General features: G+C 46.4%; 1 protein-coding gene across 2 annotated transcripts in view; it reads left to right on the forward strand.

Moving 5' to 3' along the window:
- Positions 1 to 11425, forward strand: part of LOC122565442 (tyrosine-protein kinase JAK2-like) — a 117933-nt gene extending 106508 nt beyond the window's left edge. For both annotated transcript variants that reach the window (XM_043721426.2, XM_087975964.1), the window contains exons 21-24: positions 1069 to 1241; positions 2921 to 3038; positions 7266 to 7373; positions 10462 to 11425. In XM_043721426.2, coding sequence (XP_043577361.2) covers positions 1069 to 1241; positions 2921 to 3038; positions 7266 to 7373; positions 10462 to 10566 — 504 coding nt within the window. In that variant the 3' untranslated portion in view covers positions 10567 to 11425. The remainder of the gene's footprint in view (positions 1 to 1068; positions 1242 to 2920; positions 3039 to 7265; positions 7374 to 10461) is intronic.
- Positions 11426 to 16835: the final 5410 nt, after the last annotated feature.

A 16835-nucleotide genomic window follows, 5' to 3' on the forward strand; every position in this document is an offset into this window, starting at 1 on the left:
CTATGGGGAGCCCCAGGAACATTGCTTGTGTTTCTGGATTAACAGTCCAGCGATAATACCACCAGACCATTGCCTCCCCCAATTTCAGAAGCTGTTCACTGGCTACAAAATGCTTTGGGACATGCTGCAATCATGAAAGGCGCTATACCAATGCACTAGACTGAAAGCAAACACTCCCGAAGGAGGAACATGTTCTCCCTCATGAATGGGTGCACAAGCACCTTTTGCTTCCAGGGGGACGTTAGATTCTTTTGGGAGGAATTGTGCGGGTTTCGTATACAGGGATTGATCACTGGATCTGGATGGGTATTTTCCTAGACATGGCATTAACTGACCACCACCACACCTTCCTGTCCCCATCACCCCATCTCCAGGTTCACTCACCCCCACACATTTGCCAGCGATTGTCCAACACACATCATCGTGATGCCCTTGTCATGGTCCACCCATTACCTCACCCAATGTCCAATATCAATAACCAAAATATTCAAAGAATATTACATTAAAAACACAATTTTTTAAAATCACTTTACTCTGGGGTTTTCTCACTGCAAGATTCTGGAAACGCGTCCTTAATCCCTGCTCCAGGGTAAATCTAGAAGGTTGGCAACTCCAGGTGAGGTCCCAAGTGTTTTCAGAGGTGGGTTTAAGGTATTTTTAATTCACTCTTGGGACGTGGGTGTCTCTGACTAGCCAGCATTTTTTGCCCTGCCCTGACCCTGCCTGCCTTGAACTAAGCCATTTCAAAGGCAGTTGACAGTCAACCACATTGTGTGGGTCTGAAGTTACATGTAGGCCGGACCAGGTAAGGATGGCAGATTTCCTTTCTTCAAAGACATTAGTGAACCAGGTGGGTTTTTCCTGACAATCAGTTTCATGGTTATGAATAGATTCTGAAAAAGAAAATACCAAACGCCATGGCAGGATTTGAACCTGGGCTCCAGGAACGTGAGCTGGATGAAAGGTACCAGTGGCCAACGGCTCCTCTTAACCAAATTAAGCACAGCTTTTGAAATGGTCCAACCTGTAGGCCAAGCAAGTGACAACACTGCATCTTCGTTTTGACAGGGAATGGACTACCTTGGCTCCAAACGTTACGTGCACAGGGACCTGGCGACACGGAACATTCTGGTAGAAAGCGACACCTGTGTAAAAATCGGTGACTTTGGGTTGACCAAGGTCCTGCCGGGTGACAAAGATTATTACAAGGTCCTGGAGCCTGGAGAGAGTCCGATCTTTTGGTGAGAGCAGCGGAAGGTTTCCATGAATAATAAGGTTCAGTCAGGTACTGCTGTCCTGGGGTACACTGTGTTACGAAAGGAAGGTTTGCATTTATGTAGCAGCTTTCATGACCATCCCAAAAAAGCTTCACAGCCAATGAGGCACTTTTAAAAATGCAGTCGCTGTTGTCGGAAAAGGAGCAGCTAACTTGCACTCAACAAATTCCCAGGGACATCTATGCTTTAGTGGTCACATCATCTGTTATTGTGTTGGTGGGTGGAGATGAAGGTAGACCCAGGACACTGGATAGAAATCCCCTGCTCTTTGCTAAGTAGTGCTGTGAGATTTGTTTACATACAACTGAGAGAACAATTGGGGTCTCGATTTCTCATCTGGAAACAGTGCCTCTGAGTGTGGCACTCCCTCAATATAGATATGGCCAGCTCTTCGATTTAATACAATCATGGTTGATCTCATCTTGATCTCAACTCTACTGCCCCGCCTCCTCTCCATAACCCTACAACACATTGCTAATTAAAAATCTGTCCATTTCTTTCTTTATTCAATGTCCCACCATCCACTACACTCCATGACAGTGAATATCACAGATTTACCAACTCTCTGAGGGAAGTGTATATGCATGTAATGAGGTAAACATGTAGAAATGGGTGCTGTAGTCCACCCCTGCAAGTACTGTCCAATCTGCACAGCTGTAACAACAGTCAAGGAGCTCAACACTGCTGTATATTCACCAGTTTGTTACATAGTTTATCTGTCTCAGAACAATGTGGGGAATAAAACCACATGTATTGGATTATTTACAAGAGTTTTAAAATATCTCTGCTGTCACTAAGTGTCTACACTTTTGCTTACAGCTCAATTTCCAGCCACTTTTGTATTTTCTCTAGCTCTGAGTCATCACCCAGACTTAACCAATTAAGCACAGTGAGCATTGATCAGTTATCGTGTAATCAAACACAGAACACATCACTGATGCAATTGGTTACAGTTTACCATGCAGAGACTGTGCACTGCACTGTGGACTGTAGCAGAGTGATAATTATTACTGGGTTTATAATCCAGACTAATACTCAAGAGATGAATTCAAATCCTACCATCCTCAGCTGGAAATTTTAAATCAATATATTGAATAAATCTGGAATGACAAGATTACCTTGTGCAATGCACTGAAGTACTGAGTTATTATAAAAATTCATTAGGGAATGTCCTGTATGAAGGAAAACTGCTTCCTAGACCCCTTACCTCCTCTTTACCTGCTCTGAGCTGCACCTGCACCAGCCGTACTGAAATGAACCATCTAGCTCCTCAGTGGCCTCACCCTCACCACAATCTTCCCAAGAACACGGTTGAAAATGTGGCGCTGGAAAAGCCCAGCAGGTCAGGCAGCATCAGGATACATTCCTGATGAAGAGCTTCTGCCCAAAATGTTGACTCTCCTGCTCCTCAGATGCTGCCTGACCGGCTGTGCTTTTCCAGCAGCACACTTCTCGACTCTGATCTCCGGCGCCTGCAGTCCTCACTTTCTCTCTACCCAAGAACACGGACAGGGAAATAAATGCTGGACGATGCTGACTTCCACAAATTACTTTTGAAAAGTAAACACTGGAGAAGTTTCTTTCATGATACTGTTTGGAATGTCTCGAGTGTATTACTTGAAGGAGATTGTCTTTGTGTTTAGGTACGCTGTTGAATCTCTGATGGACAGCAAGTTTTCCAGAGAGTCAGATGTGTGGAGCTTTGGTGTTGTTCTTTACGAGTTGTTCACATACAGTGATCGAAGCAGGAGTCCACCGATGGTAGGTGTTAATGTTGAGGAGGAAGCACTGAGACAAGGCCGTCCGGGTTGGATTCTCAGACTTCTCGAGGTAGCCCTTGACTTTCTGTGTGTTAAATCAATCTTGGACCAGACCTCAAAATGCTAAAAGCCTAAAGACCTATTCTGTCTCTCCCTCCAAACCAAAGACAAGTCTTTTTTTTATTTCTGCATTTTTTGTTTCTAATCTACCTGTTTAGGGATTATTATACACCTCTGGAGCTTTTGAGACTTGAATTCAGGCCTTCATATCTAGAGGTAGGGACACTACCACTGTGCTACAGGAGGGCTCTAACAGAGAGATGAAACTGCCTTACTTTGGCTAAGAATCAAACCCAGGCAATCCAGTGGGTCAGACAAATGTTCTACCACTGAACCACCAACACAATGACACAAGGTCATCATTCGCTCCATGGTTTGTACATTAGGGATGGAGTCATGGAATTTTTACAGCAAGGAAAAAGGTCCTTCAGCCCATCTTCTGGGTGTCAGAACGTTTTGAGAGCCTGTGAGAGACTGACATCAAGTCTGGTTTCCAAGAAGTGTAAGATTTGGAGTTTGAGACAAAGATCCGACAAACAATGGCCAATATGAAATGAAATGACAAGGAAGGTTGCATTTAGTTTGTGGAGAGTTGAAATATCATTAGAAAATATGCTTACTTTTTTTAACAAGTAATTTTTGTGGGGAGTGTGATGTTATGATATAGTATCAGACGATTCATTGAAAGCTGCAGAAACTCATTGACACTCAGTATTGTATACATGAAACTCAAATCAAGCAAATTATTTAGGTGACAGGTTTAGACAGGAAATAATTGAATCAGAATGTACAGTAGTCAGAGTTGATTCATTCCCTATTTTAAAATATTGCTTTCTTTTTGACTAATATAATTTTTTTCCCTGTGACGCATTGATTTTATTATTATTGTTCATTCTTAAAATAAAAAGTAATTTGGGAACCAGAGAAACAGTTGAAACATAAGGTTTCTCAGCAGGAGAGAGAAACAAGCTGGGAGTCACCGAACTGTGGAGCTATAGCACCACCACTGATGGGAGGGTGCAATTACAGTGTGACAATTTTACAGATTCTCCCATATTGTTTGTCTTGGGGAATTTACGACGGAAAATGTTCACACCAAAGTGTGATAACAGGGAAAAATTGCTGTAGAGACAGAAAAAGAATTGCCCATAGGTAAGGAGTTGGATTTTGTGCCCCCTGCTGGGGCTCCCAGAACTGGGATAGAGTCATGGGGCGGTGCAGCATAGAAACAGACTCTTCGGTCCAACTCTTCCATGCTGACCAGCTATGCCAAATTAACCTAGTCCAATAGGTGGGGTATTGAGGCTACTAGCTCATGCATGGTGCAAGTTGGCCAAATTAATTAAGGGTCACTGAGTGCCCATTGACTGGGCACTCTCCAGATAAACTATAGACTCACAGAGTCAAAGAGTGATAGAGATGTACAGCACAGAAACAGACCCTTCAGTCCAACCCGTCCATGCCGACCAGATATCCCAACGCAAACTAGTCCCAGCTGCCAGCACCTGGCCCATATCCCTCCAAACCCTTCCTATTCATATACCCATCCAAATACCTCATAAATGTTGCAATTGTACCAGCCTCCACCACTTCCTCTGGCAGCTCATTCCATACACGTACAACCCTTTGTGTGAAAAACTTGCCCCTTAGGTCTCTTTTATATCTTTCCCCTCTCACCCTAAACCTATGCCCTCTAGTTTTGGACTCCCTGACCCCATGGAAAAGACTTTGTCTTTTCACCCTATCCATGCCCCTCTATAAGGTCACCCCTCAGCCTCCGACGCTCCAGGGAAAACAGCCCCAGCCCACACACAGAGCAAGAAGAGACCATCTTACTTGCCTGGATGTGACTTTCCTGATGGCAGACAACATTAGATTAGATTAGATTAGATTAGATTACAGTGTGGAAACAGGCCCTTCGGCCCAACAAGTCCACACCGACCTGCCGAAGCGAAACCCACCCATACCCCTACATTTACCCCTTACCTAACACTATGGGCAATTTAGTATGGCCAATTCACCTGACCCTGCACATCTTTGGACTGTGGGAGGAAACCGGAGCACCCGGAGGAAACCCACGCGGACACGGGGAGAACGTGCAAACTCCACACAGTCGCCTGAGGCGGGAATTGAACCCGGATCTCTGGCGCTGTGAGGCAGCAGTGCTAACCACTGTGCCACCGTGCCGCCCAAACAGTGCCAGTGCTCCAGGCAGATTTAAGATCCTGTTACCTGGATCCTTCATTAAGCCTTTCTTGAAGACTCCCTCTGCTGGTACATGTGTGTATGGTGGAGGGCAGTTATGCTGACCCTGTATAAGATATGAGTAAGAGATCATCTGGAGTATTGTTCTCCATACTTTAAGGGGAGAGGAAGTGAACCCTTTGAAGAGGGAAAAACAATTTTTAAAAAATATATTTTACTGAAAAATAGATTTTTTAATATTACAATATAAAACAATACAAGAAAGTCAATTTTTAATTAGACTTTAAAAATGTTGGAGAGAGGACTCATCCATTTTTGAAACAACAGCTCTCACTGAGCAGCTGGGGTGGCCTACTGTGCAGCTTTGAGAGTACAAATGGCAACCACAACTGGACCACAAAGCACCAGCCTCTTGCCATTATTTGGTCAATTCTGGGGAAATCACATTGACTGTTTCCCACACAGAGGATAAAACAGCCATTAGACAACTGCAAGACTAAGACAGAGGAAAGGAAAAGAAATAATGGCTCAGCAATGCCAAGTTTGGCATTTAAAAATCTTCAAATTGGAGAAGGAACATCCAAGTTGCAGGTTTTAAAGTTCTGGGAAAGAATAAGTTTGATTGCAATGCAATGGCAGTCAATTTTTGATGCATTGATTTAGTGCAAGGAGGAGGAATGGGTGTAATTGTTTGGAGGTGTTGTGATACAAACGGTTTATGTTCAGCCAAAGACTGCACAATCTGTTAAACGTGGAAGCTTCATTTCATCTTCCAAGCAGACTCCCTCTGCTGGTACATATCTGTATGGTAGAGCATGGTACAACAACAAGGAGGTGATGTTGAACTTAGATAAGACACGAGTCCTCAGCTGGAGTGTTCTGTACAGTACAGGGTACCACAATAGGGGAAGATGTGAATACATTGGAGAGAGTGCAGGAGAGGTTAATGAAACTGATTCTAGGGTTAAGACACTCTAGTTATATGTGAAGATACATTGATGAAGTATGGACTGTTTTCACATAACAGGAAATTTAATAAAAGCTTTCAAAATCATGACAGGTCTGGGTAGAGAAGACAGAGAGAAGCTGTTGTCACTCACAAAAGGATTAAGAATGAAAGGGCACAGATTTAAAGTGATTTGCAAGAGAAGGAATTGTGATGTGAGAAGAACCTTTTCACAAAACAATGCAACACCTGGAGATTTGCTGGAGGGCAGCTTAAATCAAGGCATTCAAGACAGTGTTAGATAATTATTTAAACAGAACTAATAGGTAGGGTTATGGGGAAAGGACGGGAAAAGGGCACTGAATCATGATGTTTATTTGAGGAGATGGTGCAGACATGATGAGCTGAATGGCCTCTTTCAGTTCTGAAACACTTCTCTGATTCCAGTGGGGTCAAGGAGGAGAGGCAATGATGTAGTGACAGTGTCATGGGACTAGTATTCCAGAACCTCAGACACCAAACTGCCCCCTGGGCAAATAAGGCTGGGCAATAAACACTGACCTAGCCAGGGCCACACGCATTCTGTGAGCAAATTGTGTCACAGTAGCTCAGTGGTTAGCACTGCTACCTCACAGCACCAAGGACCTGAGGTCAATTCTAACCTTGGCTGACTGCCCATGTTGAGTTTGCACATTCTCCCTCTGTTTGTGTGGGTTTCCTCCCACAATTCAAAAATGTGCAGTTTAGGTGGATTGACCATGCTAAATTGTCCAGAGTATTCAGAGATGTTTAGGTTAGGTGCATTAGTCAGGGGTAAATGTAGAAGAATGAGTTTAGGTAGGATACTCTTTGGAGGGTCAGTGTGGAATTGTTGGGCCTAAGGCCCACACTGAAGGGATTCTATGAAATTAAAATGAAATGCAATTTTCAACAGATGACACACCTATTTCTTAGTGGAAACAAGGGGAGGACAGTTTGGTGAAATTAATGTTCCTAACTGTTGACTTTCTTTTAAAGGAATTTCTACGTATGATTGGTTCAGATAAACAGGGTCAGATTGTCTTGCAAATGCTGGAAGTTCTGAAAAGTAAACGATTGCCAGTCCCTCAGAACTGTCCCAGGGAGGTAAGCATTGCTCCTGGCCTACGGATTGGCTGTTTCTTTGTCACTGCATCTAGTGAGTTTCATTGGTTTTGAGGAAGTATCACCGGATGCAAAACACTAATTCTGTTCCTCTCTCCACAGTTGCTGTCAAACCTGCTGAGTTTCTCCAGCAATTTCTGTTTTTGTTAGTTAGATGGAATCTCAGGCCCGTAATTAAACCAGACAACATTCACATCCCTCATCCAAAACACTAACCCATATTGTACATAACTGTGGCCCCAGCATTGATCCCTGTGGCACTACATTAGTTAAAGGTTGCCATCCTGAAAATGCCCCCTTTATCCCAACTCTTTGTCTTCTATGAGTTAGCCAGTCCTCTAACCCTGACAATGAACTATCCCTAACACCATGGACGCTTGTCTCACTAGCTTGTTTCCCTCATCAACATCTCTTGGAAACTAATCTGATTTACTAATTTACTTTGAGGAAAGGAAATTGTCTGTCCTTACCTGGTTTGACCAACATGTAACTCCAGATCCACAGCTATAGAGTTGACTCTTAACTGCCCCCTGGACAATTAGGGATTGGCAATAAATTCTGCCTCAGTCAGTGGTGCCCACATCCAATGAGTGAATAAAGCCACAACAATTTTAATTGGAAAGGCATAATTTGACATAGAATCATAGAGATGTATAGCATGGAAACAGACCCTTCGGTCCAACCCGTCCATGCCGACCAAATATCCCAACCCAATCTAGTCCCACCTGCCAGCACCCGGCCCATATCCCTCCAAACCCTTCCTATTCATATACCTATCCAGATACTTTTTAAATGTTGTAATTGTACCAGCCTCCACCACTTCCTCTGGCAGCTCATTCCACCCTCTGCATGAAAAAGTTGCCCCTTAGGTCTCTTTTATATCTTTCCCCTCTCACCCTAAACCTATACCCTCTAGCTCTGGACTCATCCACCCCGGGGAAAAGACTTTGTCTATTTACCCTGTCCCTGCCCCTCATGATTTTATAAACTTCTATAAGGTCACCCCTCAGCCTCGATGCTCCAGGGTAAACAGCCCCAGCCTGTTCACCCTCTCCCTATAGCTCAAATCCTCCAACCCTGGCAACATCCTTGTAATCCTTTCTGAACTCTTTCAAGTTTCACAACAGCTTTCTAATAGGGAGGAGACCAGAATTGCATGTAATATTCCAGAGAGCTTAGAACTATTTTGACATTAATTTAGACAGATCTTAAGTCACATGTTATGGATGATTCAATTTGGATTTTAGCTGCCACTGTATTTTCCCAGATTGAAAGGGAGGGAACAATCAGTAGCAGCTTTCCGCTCTGTAAGCCAGGGAGTCAAAGGTCTATTATGCCAATCGGTTGAGATCAACAAAGATCAACGTCAAAGCTATAGATCCCTACATCTCAACCAATCACTGCCTTCCTTCTTGGATCAATAAGAACGGTCATGTTGGCCTTTAATTTAGCTGATCCAATATCATCATTTCACCAATTCCCCCCAAAAGGTCTAGAATGGAAAACAATCAGCTCATGGGCAAGAAGGAAAATTGCTAAGTGTGGTAAAGTTTAAGTAGGAACTGGCCAATGTCCATGGATTCACTGACAAATGCTCTCATTCCAGTCTTTTAACTTCCCTGGAAGTTGATTTCTAACCAGGGGAACAGAGGTGACCAGTGACAAAAACAGCAATGCTGGCTGCTGGGTCCCGACCAGGAGCCTGGGGTTTTGTTTAATTGAATTGAATGAGCTTTATTGTCACATTTGGAAGGAATTGTGGCTCTTTAATTTGAATCCAGTTGAGAACAGCTAAAACAGCGTATCGGTGTGATGTGTAATGTGCTGCTGGAAACGGTGACAAAAGCAGATTCCATAGAAATATTCAAAACATTATAAACATAAAAAAGGCTATGGAGAAAGCACAGGAAACTGGGACCAAGTGGACAGCACTTTCAAAGAGCCAGCACAGGCACCATGGACCGAATGGCCTGAAACTGTGACACATAGAGTCATAGAGATGTACAGCACGGAAACAGACCCTTCGGTCCAACCTCTCCATACTGACCAGATATCCTAATCTAATCTAGTCCCACCTGTCAGCACCCGGCCCATATCCCTCCAAACCCTTCCTGTTCATATACCCATCCAGATGCCTTTTAAATGTTGTAATTGTACCAGCCTCCACCACTTCCTCTGGCAGCTCATTCCATACACGTACCACCCGCTGGGTGAAAAGGTTACCCCTTAGGTCCCTTTTATATCTTTCCCATCTCTACGCCCTCTAGTTCTGAACTCCCCACCCCAGGGAAAAGACTATTTATCCTAACCATGCCCCTCATGATTTCATAAACCTCTTTAACTATTGATTGGCTCAGTGTGAACCTCTGGGTGTTTCAGCCCCCTACCTGCCTGTTTGTGTACCGGCTAAGACACCACATTTTCAGCCAGGTCACATGTGACAGAGCATTTAGGATTCAGCTGAGGGAAGATCTCTTCACTCAGCGGTTAGTGACCCTGTGGAATTCTGTCTGACAGGGGGTTGTGGGGGCCAGGAATTAAGGAAGAGACAGAAATCTAAAGGCATCATGAGAAGTTTGGAATTCGTCATGAAAACAGGATCGGTCGTGATCATATTAAATGGTGTAGCCGGCTTGAATCCCTACAGTGTGGAAATAGGCCCTTCGGCCCAATAAGTCCACACCGACCCTCCAAAGAATAACCCACCCAGACCCATTCTCCTACATTTACCCCTGACAAATGCAGCTAACCTTAACACCCCTGAACACTATGGGTAATTTAGCATGGCCAATTCACCTGACCTGCACATCTTTGGACTGTGGGAGGAAACCCGCACAGACACAGGGAGAATGTGCAAACTCCACACAGACAGTCACCCGAGGCTGGAACTGAACCCAAGACCATGGTGCTGTGAGGCAGCAGTGCTAACCACTGAGCTACTGTGCCACCTACTCCTATTTTTGATGTTTCTCTATTAATATAAGGCGGATCAGCTCGTGCCACAAGGTGCTGGGTTTTATTATTAAATCATGACCTTTATTTCTGTTTCTCGCTCAAATATCTTCTGCAGATGTACAACCTGATGCTGAATTGCTGGAACAATAATCCTGCTCAAAGACCGACATTTGTGGAGTTGATGGGGAAAGTCGAGGCAATGCAAGACGCCCTCCGGTGATGGGGTACCCACACTGGGAAGTAATCCGCCCTGCCGGAGCAACCTGAGGGAGCAGGGGTCACACAGTGGCACTGAAACCCCAGAACAAGCCGTTTCCTCAGGAAACCCACAGCCTCGCCTCTCTGTCTTGCTTTCTGAACTGCCTCAGGCCCACGCATCACCTTCAGAATGCAGTGGGGAGCTGACTGAAATCTCCTCGCCACAGTTCACTGCAATATAAGCACCCACGACATATCGAGCTGCACATCAGACTGCAATTTCCAGAAGGAGGCAGATGAGGGCTGCCTTTTCTTCTCCTGTGCTTTCCTTGTACACTTCTTACGTTTTCATAGCCACCGATTCTCCCTCCGAGTGTGCAGGACTTGGGCGACACCGAAAAAATGGCGTGCGCGTGTTGAGAGAGGGCGAAATGCACAGATTTAACATAATTCACAGCTTGCCTTGAAGCTAACATGCAAATCTACATCTTCCCTGGACACAGGAACTGTCAATGGGCAGAATGGGCCTTGTCTCTGGGGGGAAGGGAGGGGAGGAGGTGGGCAGGTGGGGTTTGCGGTTGGGTAGTAATGAGGTGGGGCGGTATGGGGGCTTTTGGGGTAAAGTGGGGGAGGCGTGGAGGATGGGGTGAGGGGTTAAAGTGGGAGGCTGTATAATTCCTTTAGGATGAAACCCTGTGACCCATTACAGGGATGTTGGAACGTGAAACTCTGTTAGATAGCCAACTGCAGGCAACACAGGACAGTGGTGAGAGCCATTCTGTTGATATTGTAACATTGCAAGGTCCAGATAAGGACGTCAACTTCTCTTTTCAAAAAGGCTTGCATCTCTGTATCAATTTCAATACAATTTTATACTCGGAGATATTGAACAGAGTCTTACAGAGGGCCGAGTGACATGAGCAACATGAGTGAGAAATCCAGCAAGGCTTAACTCAACATCAGCAGCAACTCGTTCCATCTTTTCTGATTTTCACGGCTGTTTATTGAGACGTGATTCCAGCTTGGAGGCGGTGAATTGCCAACGGGAGTGTGACCAGTTAAATGCCACATTGGAGCTTCCTCATCCATGTTCCGCCTTCCATCTGACAAAACTCGCTAAACAACCGAGATGTCAGGAATCTCCAGGTGCTCCGGTTTCCTCCCACAGTCTAAAGATGTACAGATTAGGGTGGATTGGCCATGCTAAATTACCCATAGTGCCCAGGGATAGGTTGGGGTTAGCCAAGAGAAATGCAGGGTTACAGGGATAGAATAGAACATAGAACATTACCATAAGAAATAGGAGTGTAAGTAAGGCCATTCAGCCCATCGCATCCACCCTGCCATTCAATCATGGTTCATAGACATTTCAACGCCACTTACTCACACTCTCCCCCTATCCCTCAATTCCTTGCAAGATCAAGAATTTATCAATCTCTACCTTGAAGACATTTAATGTCCCAGCCCGTACTGCGCTCTGTGGCAATGAATTCCACAGGCCCACCACTCTCTGGCTGAAGAAATGTCTCCTCATTTCCGTTCTAAATTGACTCCCTCTAATTTTAAGGCTGTGCCCATGGGTCCTAGTCTCCCCACCTAACAGAAACAACTTCCCAGCGTCCACCCTTTCTAAGCCATGCATTATCTTGTAAGTTTCTATGAGAACTCCCCTCAACCTTCTAAACTCTAATGAATACAATTCCAGGATCCTCAGCCAATCATAATGTTAGGCCTACCATTCCAGGGATCATCCATGTGAATCACCGCTGGACACGTTCCAGTGCCAGTATGTCCTTCCTGAGGTGTGGGGGCCAAAAATGGACACAATATTCTAAATGGGGCCTAACTAGAGCTTTAAAAAGTCTCTGTAGCACACCGCTGCTTTTGTATTCCAACTCTCTTGAGATAAATGACAACATTACCTTTGCTTTCTTAATCACGGACTCAACCTGCAAATTAATCTTTAGAGAATCCTGGACTAGCACTCCCAGATCCTTTTGTACTTTGGCTTTATGAATTTTCTCACCATTTAAAAAAAAAAGTCCACGCCTGTTTTTTTTCCAAAGTGCACTTGCACTTGCTGAAGTTGAATTTCACCAGCCATTTCCTGGACCACTCTCCTAAACTGTCTAAATCTTTCTGCAGCCTCCCCACCTCCTCAGTGTTACCTGCCTATTCACCTAACTTGGTATTATCGGCGAACTTCGCCAGAATGCCCCCAGTCCCTTCATTGCAGATCATTAATATATAAAGTGAACAGCCTGGGCCCCAACACTGAACCCTGCGGGACACTACTTGTCACCAGCTGCCATTCTGAAAAAGAACCTTTATCCCAACTCTCTGCCTTCTGTCAGACAGCGAATACAGCCAATTACAGCACAGTACAGGCCCTTTGGCCCTTGATGTTGCGCTGACCTGTGGAACCAATCTGAAGCCCATCTATCCTATGCTATTCCATTTTCACCCATATGTCTATCCAAAGGCCATTTAAATGCCCTTAAAGTTGGCAAGTCTACGACTGTTGCAGGCAGTGCATTCCATGTCCATACTACTCTCTGAGTAAAGAAACTACCTCTGACATCTGTCCTATATCTATCACCCCTCAACTTAAAGCTCGGGTGTGTGTTTGGGTGGGATGATAAGGGCCTTTATTCTAGGTCAGGGAGGTTCAAAAGGAAGGGGCATATTCTTCAGGTGAGAGGCAAAAGATTTAAAAAGGGACAACATTTTTCACACAGAGAGGTTTGTGTATGGAATGAATGTCAAGAGGTGAATGTGGGTACACTTACAACATTTTACAGACATTTGGATGAGAACATGATTGGGTAAGATTTGGGGGGATGTGGGCCAAGTGAAAGCAGGTGGACCAGTTTAATTTGGGATCGTCGTGCACAGGTTGGACTGAAGGGTCTGTTTCCCTGCTCTATGACTGTTTGAATCAATGATTAGGATGAGGATGTAACTGATGTTTTGGGCTGACAACCACATGGACAGTTCAAGCTTAAACATTTCTCGCACACAGAGAGTCATGTACAAGCCATTGCCCTCAATAGGATTTCTTCTTTGTCGGCCTCCGACTGCATCTTTGTGTTTCTCTGTTTCCATGGCTGAGGTAGAGGGACGCTGCCTGGCAGCGCAGCACATTAGCCCTGGAGGTTTTGTTGGTGCCACCCTGCGGCTGTTTGTGTCTGAATGGGCTACACATGTCGAGGGTCTTCATGTCAGAAGTGATTAGACATTGCCTGGTCTGAGTTTCCAGAGGGCATTGGCTGGAGGAGTGGGTGGGAGGCAGGGTGGGTGTGATGGGTATGGGTTGGTGTGGGGGGTAGAGGGGGAGGTTAGCGTGAGAGGTGGGGGGAGGTTGGTGTGGGTGATGGGGAGGAGGTTGGTGTGGGAGGTTGGTGTGGGGGGTGGGGGGGAGGTTGGAGGGGGTAGCGGGGGGAGGTTGGTGTGAGGGTTAGAGGGGGGAAGGTTGGTGTGGGGGTTTGGGGAGGGAGGTTTGTGTGGGGAGTGGGCGGGGAGGTTGGTGTGGGGAGTAGGGGAGGTTGGTGTGGGGGTTGGGGGGGAAGGTTGGGTTGGGGTAGAAGGGGGGAGGTTGGTGTGGGGGGTAGGGGGGTGAGGTTGGTGTGGGGGTGGGGGGGAGGTTGGTATGGGGGTAGTGGGGGAGGTTGGTGTGGGGATAGAGGGGGGAGGTTGGTGTGGGGATTGGGGGGGAGGTTGGTTTGTGGTAGAAGGGGGGAGGTTGGTGTGGGGGGTAGGGGGGTGAGGTTGGTGTGGGGGTGGGGGGGAGGTTGGTGTGGGGGTAGAGGGGGGAGGTTGGTGTGGGGATTGGGGGGAGGTTGGTTTGTGGTAGAAGGGGGGAGGTTGGTGTGGGGGTTAGGGGGGTGAGATTGGTGTGGGGGTAGCGGGGAAGGTTGGTGTGGGGGGTAGAAGGGGGGAGGTTGGTGTGGGGGGGTGGGGGTGAGGTTGGTGTGGGGGGGGGGAGGTTGGTGTGTGTAGGGGGGTCAAGCTGTTTTGGCCAAATTCCTGGGCTTCAAGCAAAACACACTTTACTTTTGACACCACAGGTACAATACAAACCAAAAAAGAATGGGCATAAATTTTACTCTGTTGAAATACTTAACAGAATAATATATATTTAACTTCTATTCATCAACTCATCCAAGCTATCAACCGCCCTTGGCAAAGGCAAATTCAGCAAAACTGATTTCCCTCACTTGTGATCTCCTGCACTCCAGGAGAAACTGACAGAATGGATCTTGCAGCAGACAGACAGCTGACCTGAGCAGCGGCAACTCCAGGAAACCCAACATGAACAACTGAAAACAAAACCAAAACGCTGGGTCAGCGTGGGTCTGACACCACCCACCCATGCTTCTTTCGCCTACTTTAAACCCAACAACCCAAAGCTCTTTACTCACCTCTCCACAGCCGACACCTCATCACCAAGCTGGCGAGACACTTTCTTGAAGAGAAATGGAAGAGAGCAAATCCCTCTTAAAGTCACGTATTGTCGCCAAGTTTCCCTGTTCTCCTGTCACCATGGCTGCAGTCCTGAGTATGAAAGCCCAGGCGATGGAGTGCAGGAATGTGCAACCTGAATCTCCATAGTAGCCGCCAACCTGGTCATGGAGACAGACAGACAGGCAGAATCTGCATTGCCGTAGCCTCTGGGCAATGGGAACCAGTCACCTGTCTGCTGCTCCTGCTCCTTCCTGTGCATTTGGGTGAAGTCTCAGGTTGCTGACAGCACAAGGTCCTCTCCTGCCTAGCGCTAAGCAGGTGCCTAGTGTCTGACAACCCTCTGAATGCCAGCATCTTGAGGTGGTTCTTCCTTGTCTGTCACAGTGACACACTTAAGTTGATAGGAGTAGAAATAGCAGAAGGAACAGGAGGACACATTAGTGCCTTCAGTGGGACGCACCATCCAACATGTCTATGCCTGTTGTTGGTTGTGTCGCCATAGTCTTACCAGACCATAGGGGCTGCTCCCTAATTAGGGAGAAGCGACTGGTGCTGTTTTAACCTGAGGGTCACCGCGCCTCAGGCAAGGGGAGAGGTTGAGAAGGAGAGTCCTTCCTGGTAACCTCAAAACGGTGATGGGAATTGAACCCTCGCTGTTGGCACCTCCCAAAATCTTGCCAAAATGTAAGAAGGTTGCAACGGAAGAGATTCACTGAGCTGGGAACTCAAGGGAAACAGTACCAGTCAGAAAACAGATCACAAAATGAAGATACAAACCAGTAGGAAACAAAGAGTCAAGCAAGACGAAGGTTAGAAAGAGCACTAACAATGATCACCTTCTGACTGTACCCAGCTGACATTGTAAGAGAAGATCCCAGAAAGGCCCTTTTCCTTATTTATTCCGTCATGAGACGTGGGCATTGCCAGGCTAGATCAGTATTTACAAACCATTTGCAATTGCACTTGACCATGTACTGAAGAGCTGAGTGCCAGTGAGGGAGGTGAACAAATTCAAATGCTGCTCACACATTGCTAAGGGAACGCTGTGTCCCTCTACAGTACTGAGGGGAGGCTGCATCCCTGCATAGTGCTGAGGGAATGCTGCATCCCTGCACAGTGCTGAGGGAATGCTGCATCCCTGCACAGTGCTGAGGGAATGCTGCAACCCTGCACAGTACTGAGGGAATGCTGCATCCCTGCACAGTACTGAGGGAATGCTGCATCCCTGCACAGTACTGAGGGAATGCTGTGTCCCTGCCCAGTGCTGAGGGAAAACTGCATCCCTGCACAGTGCTGAGGGAATGCTGCATCCCTAAACAGTACTGAGGGAAAACTGCATCCCTGCACAGTACTGAGGGAACGCTGCATCCCTGCACAGTACTGAGGGAAAACTGCATCCCTGCACAGTACTGAGGGAATGCTGCATCCCTGCACAGTATTGAGGGAATGCTGTGTCCCTGCCCAGTGCTGAGGGAAAACTGCATCCCTGCACAGTGCTGAGGGAATGCTGCATCCCTGCACATAATTGAGGGAACACTGCATCCCTGCGCAGTACTAAGGGATCGCTGCATCCCTACAGTGCTGAGGGAAAACTGCATCCCTGCACAGTATTGAGGGAACGCTGCATCTCTGCACAGTACTGAGAGGATGATGCATCCCTGCACAGTACTGAGGGAATGCTGTGTACCCCTACAGTACTGAGGGAATGCTGCATCCCTGCACAGTACTGAGGGAATGCTGCATTCCTGAACAGTACTAAGGGAACAGTGTATCTCTGAACAGTATTGAGGGAGTGCTGCATCCCTGCACAGTGCTGAGGGAAAACAG

This window comes from Chiloscyllium plagiosum, unplaced genomic scaffold (assembly GCF_037043375.1).
Source record: "Chiloscyllium plagiosum isolate Xiang-an unplaced genomic scaffold, Cpla_swu_hap1 HiC_scaffold_28, whole genome shotgun sequence".
Taxonomy (NCBI): Eukaryota; Metazoa; Chordata; class Chondrichthyes; order Orectolobiformes; family Hemiscylliidae; genus Chiloscyllium; species Chiloscyllium plagiosum.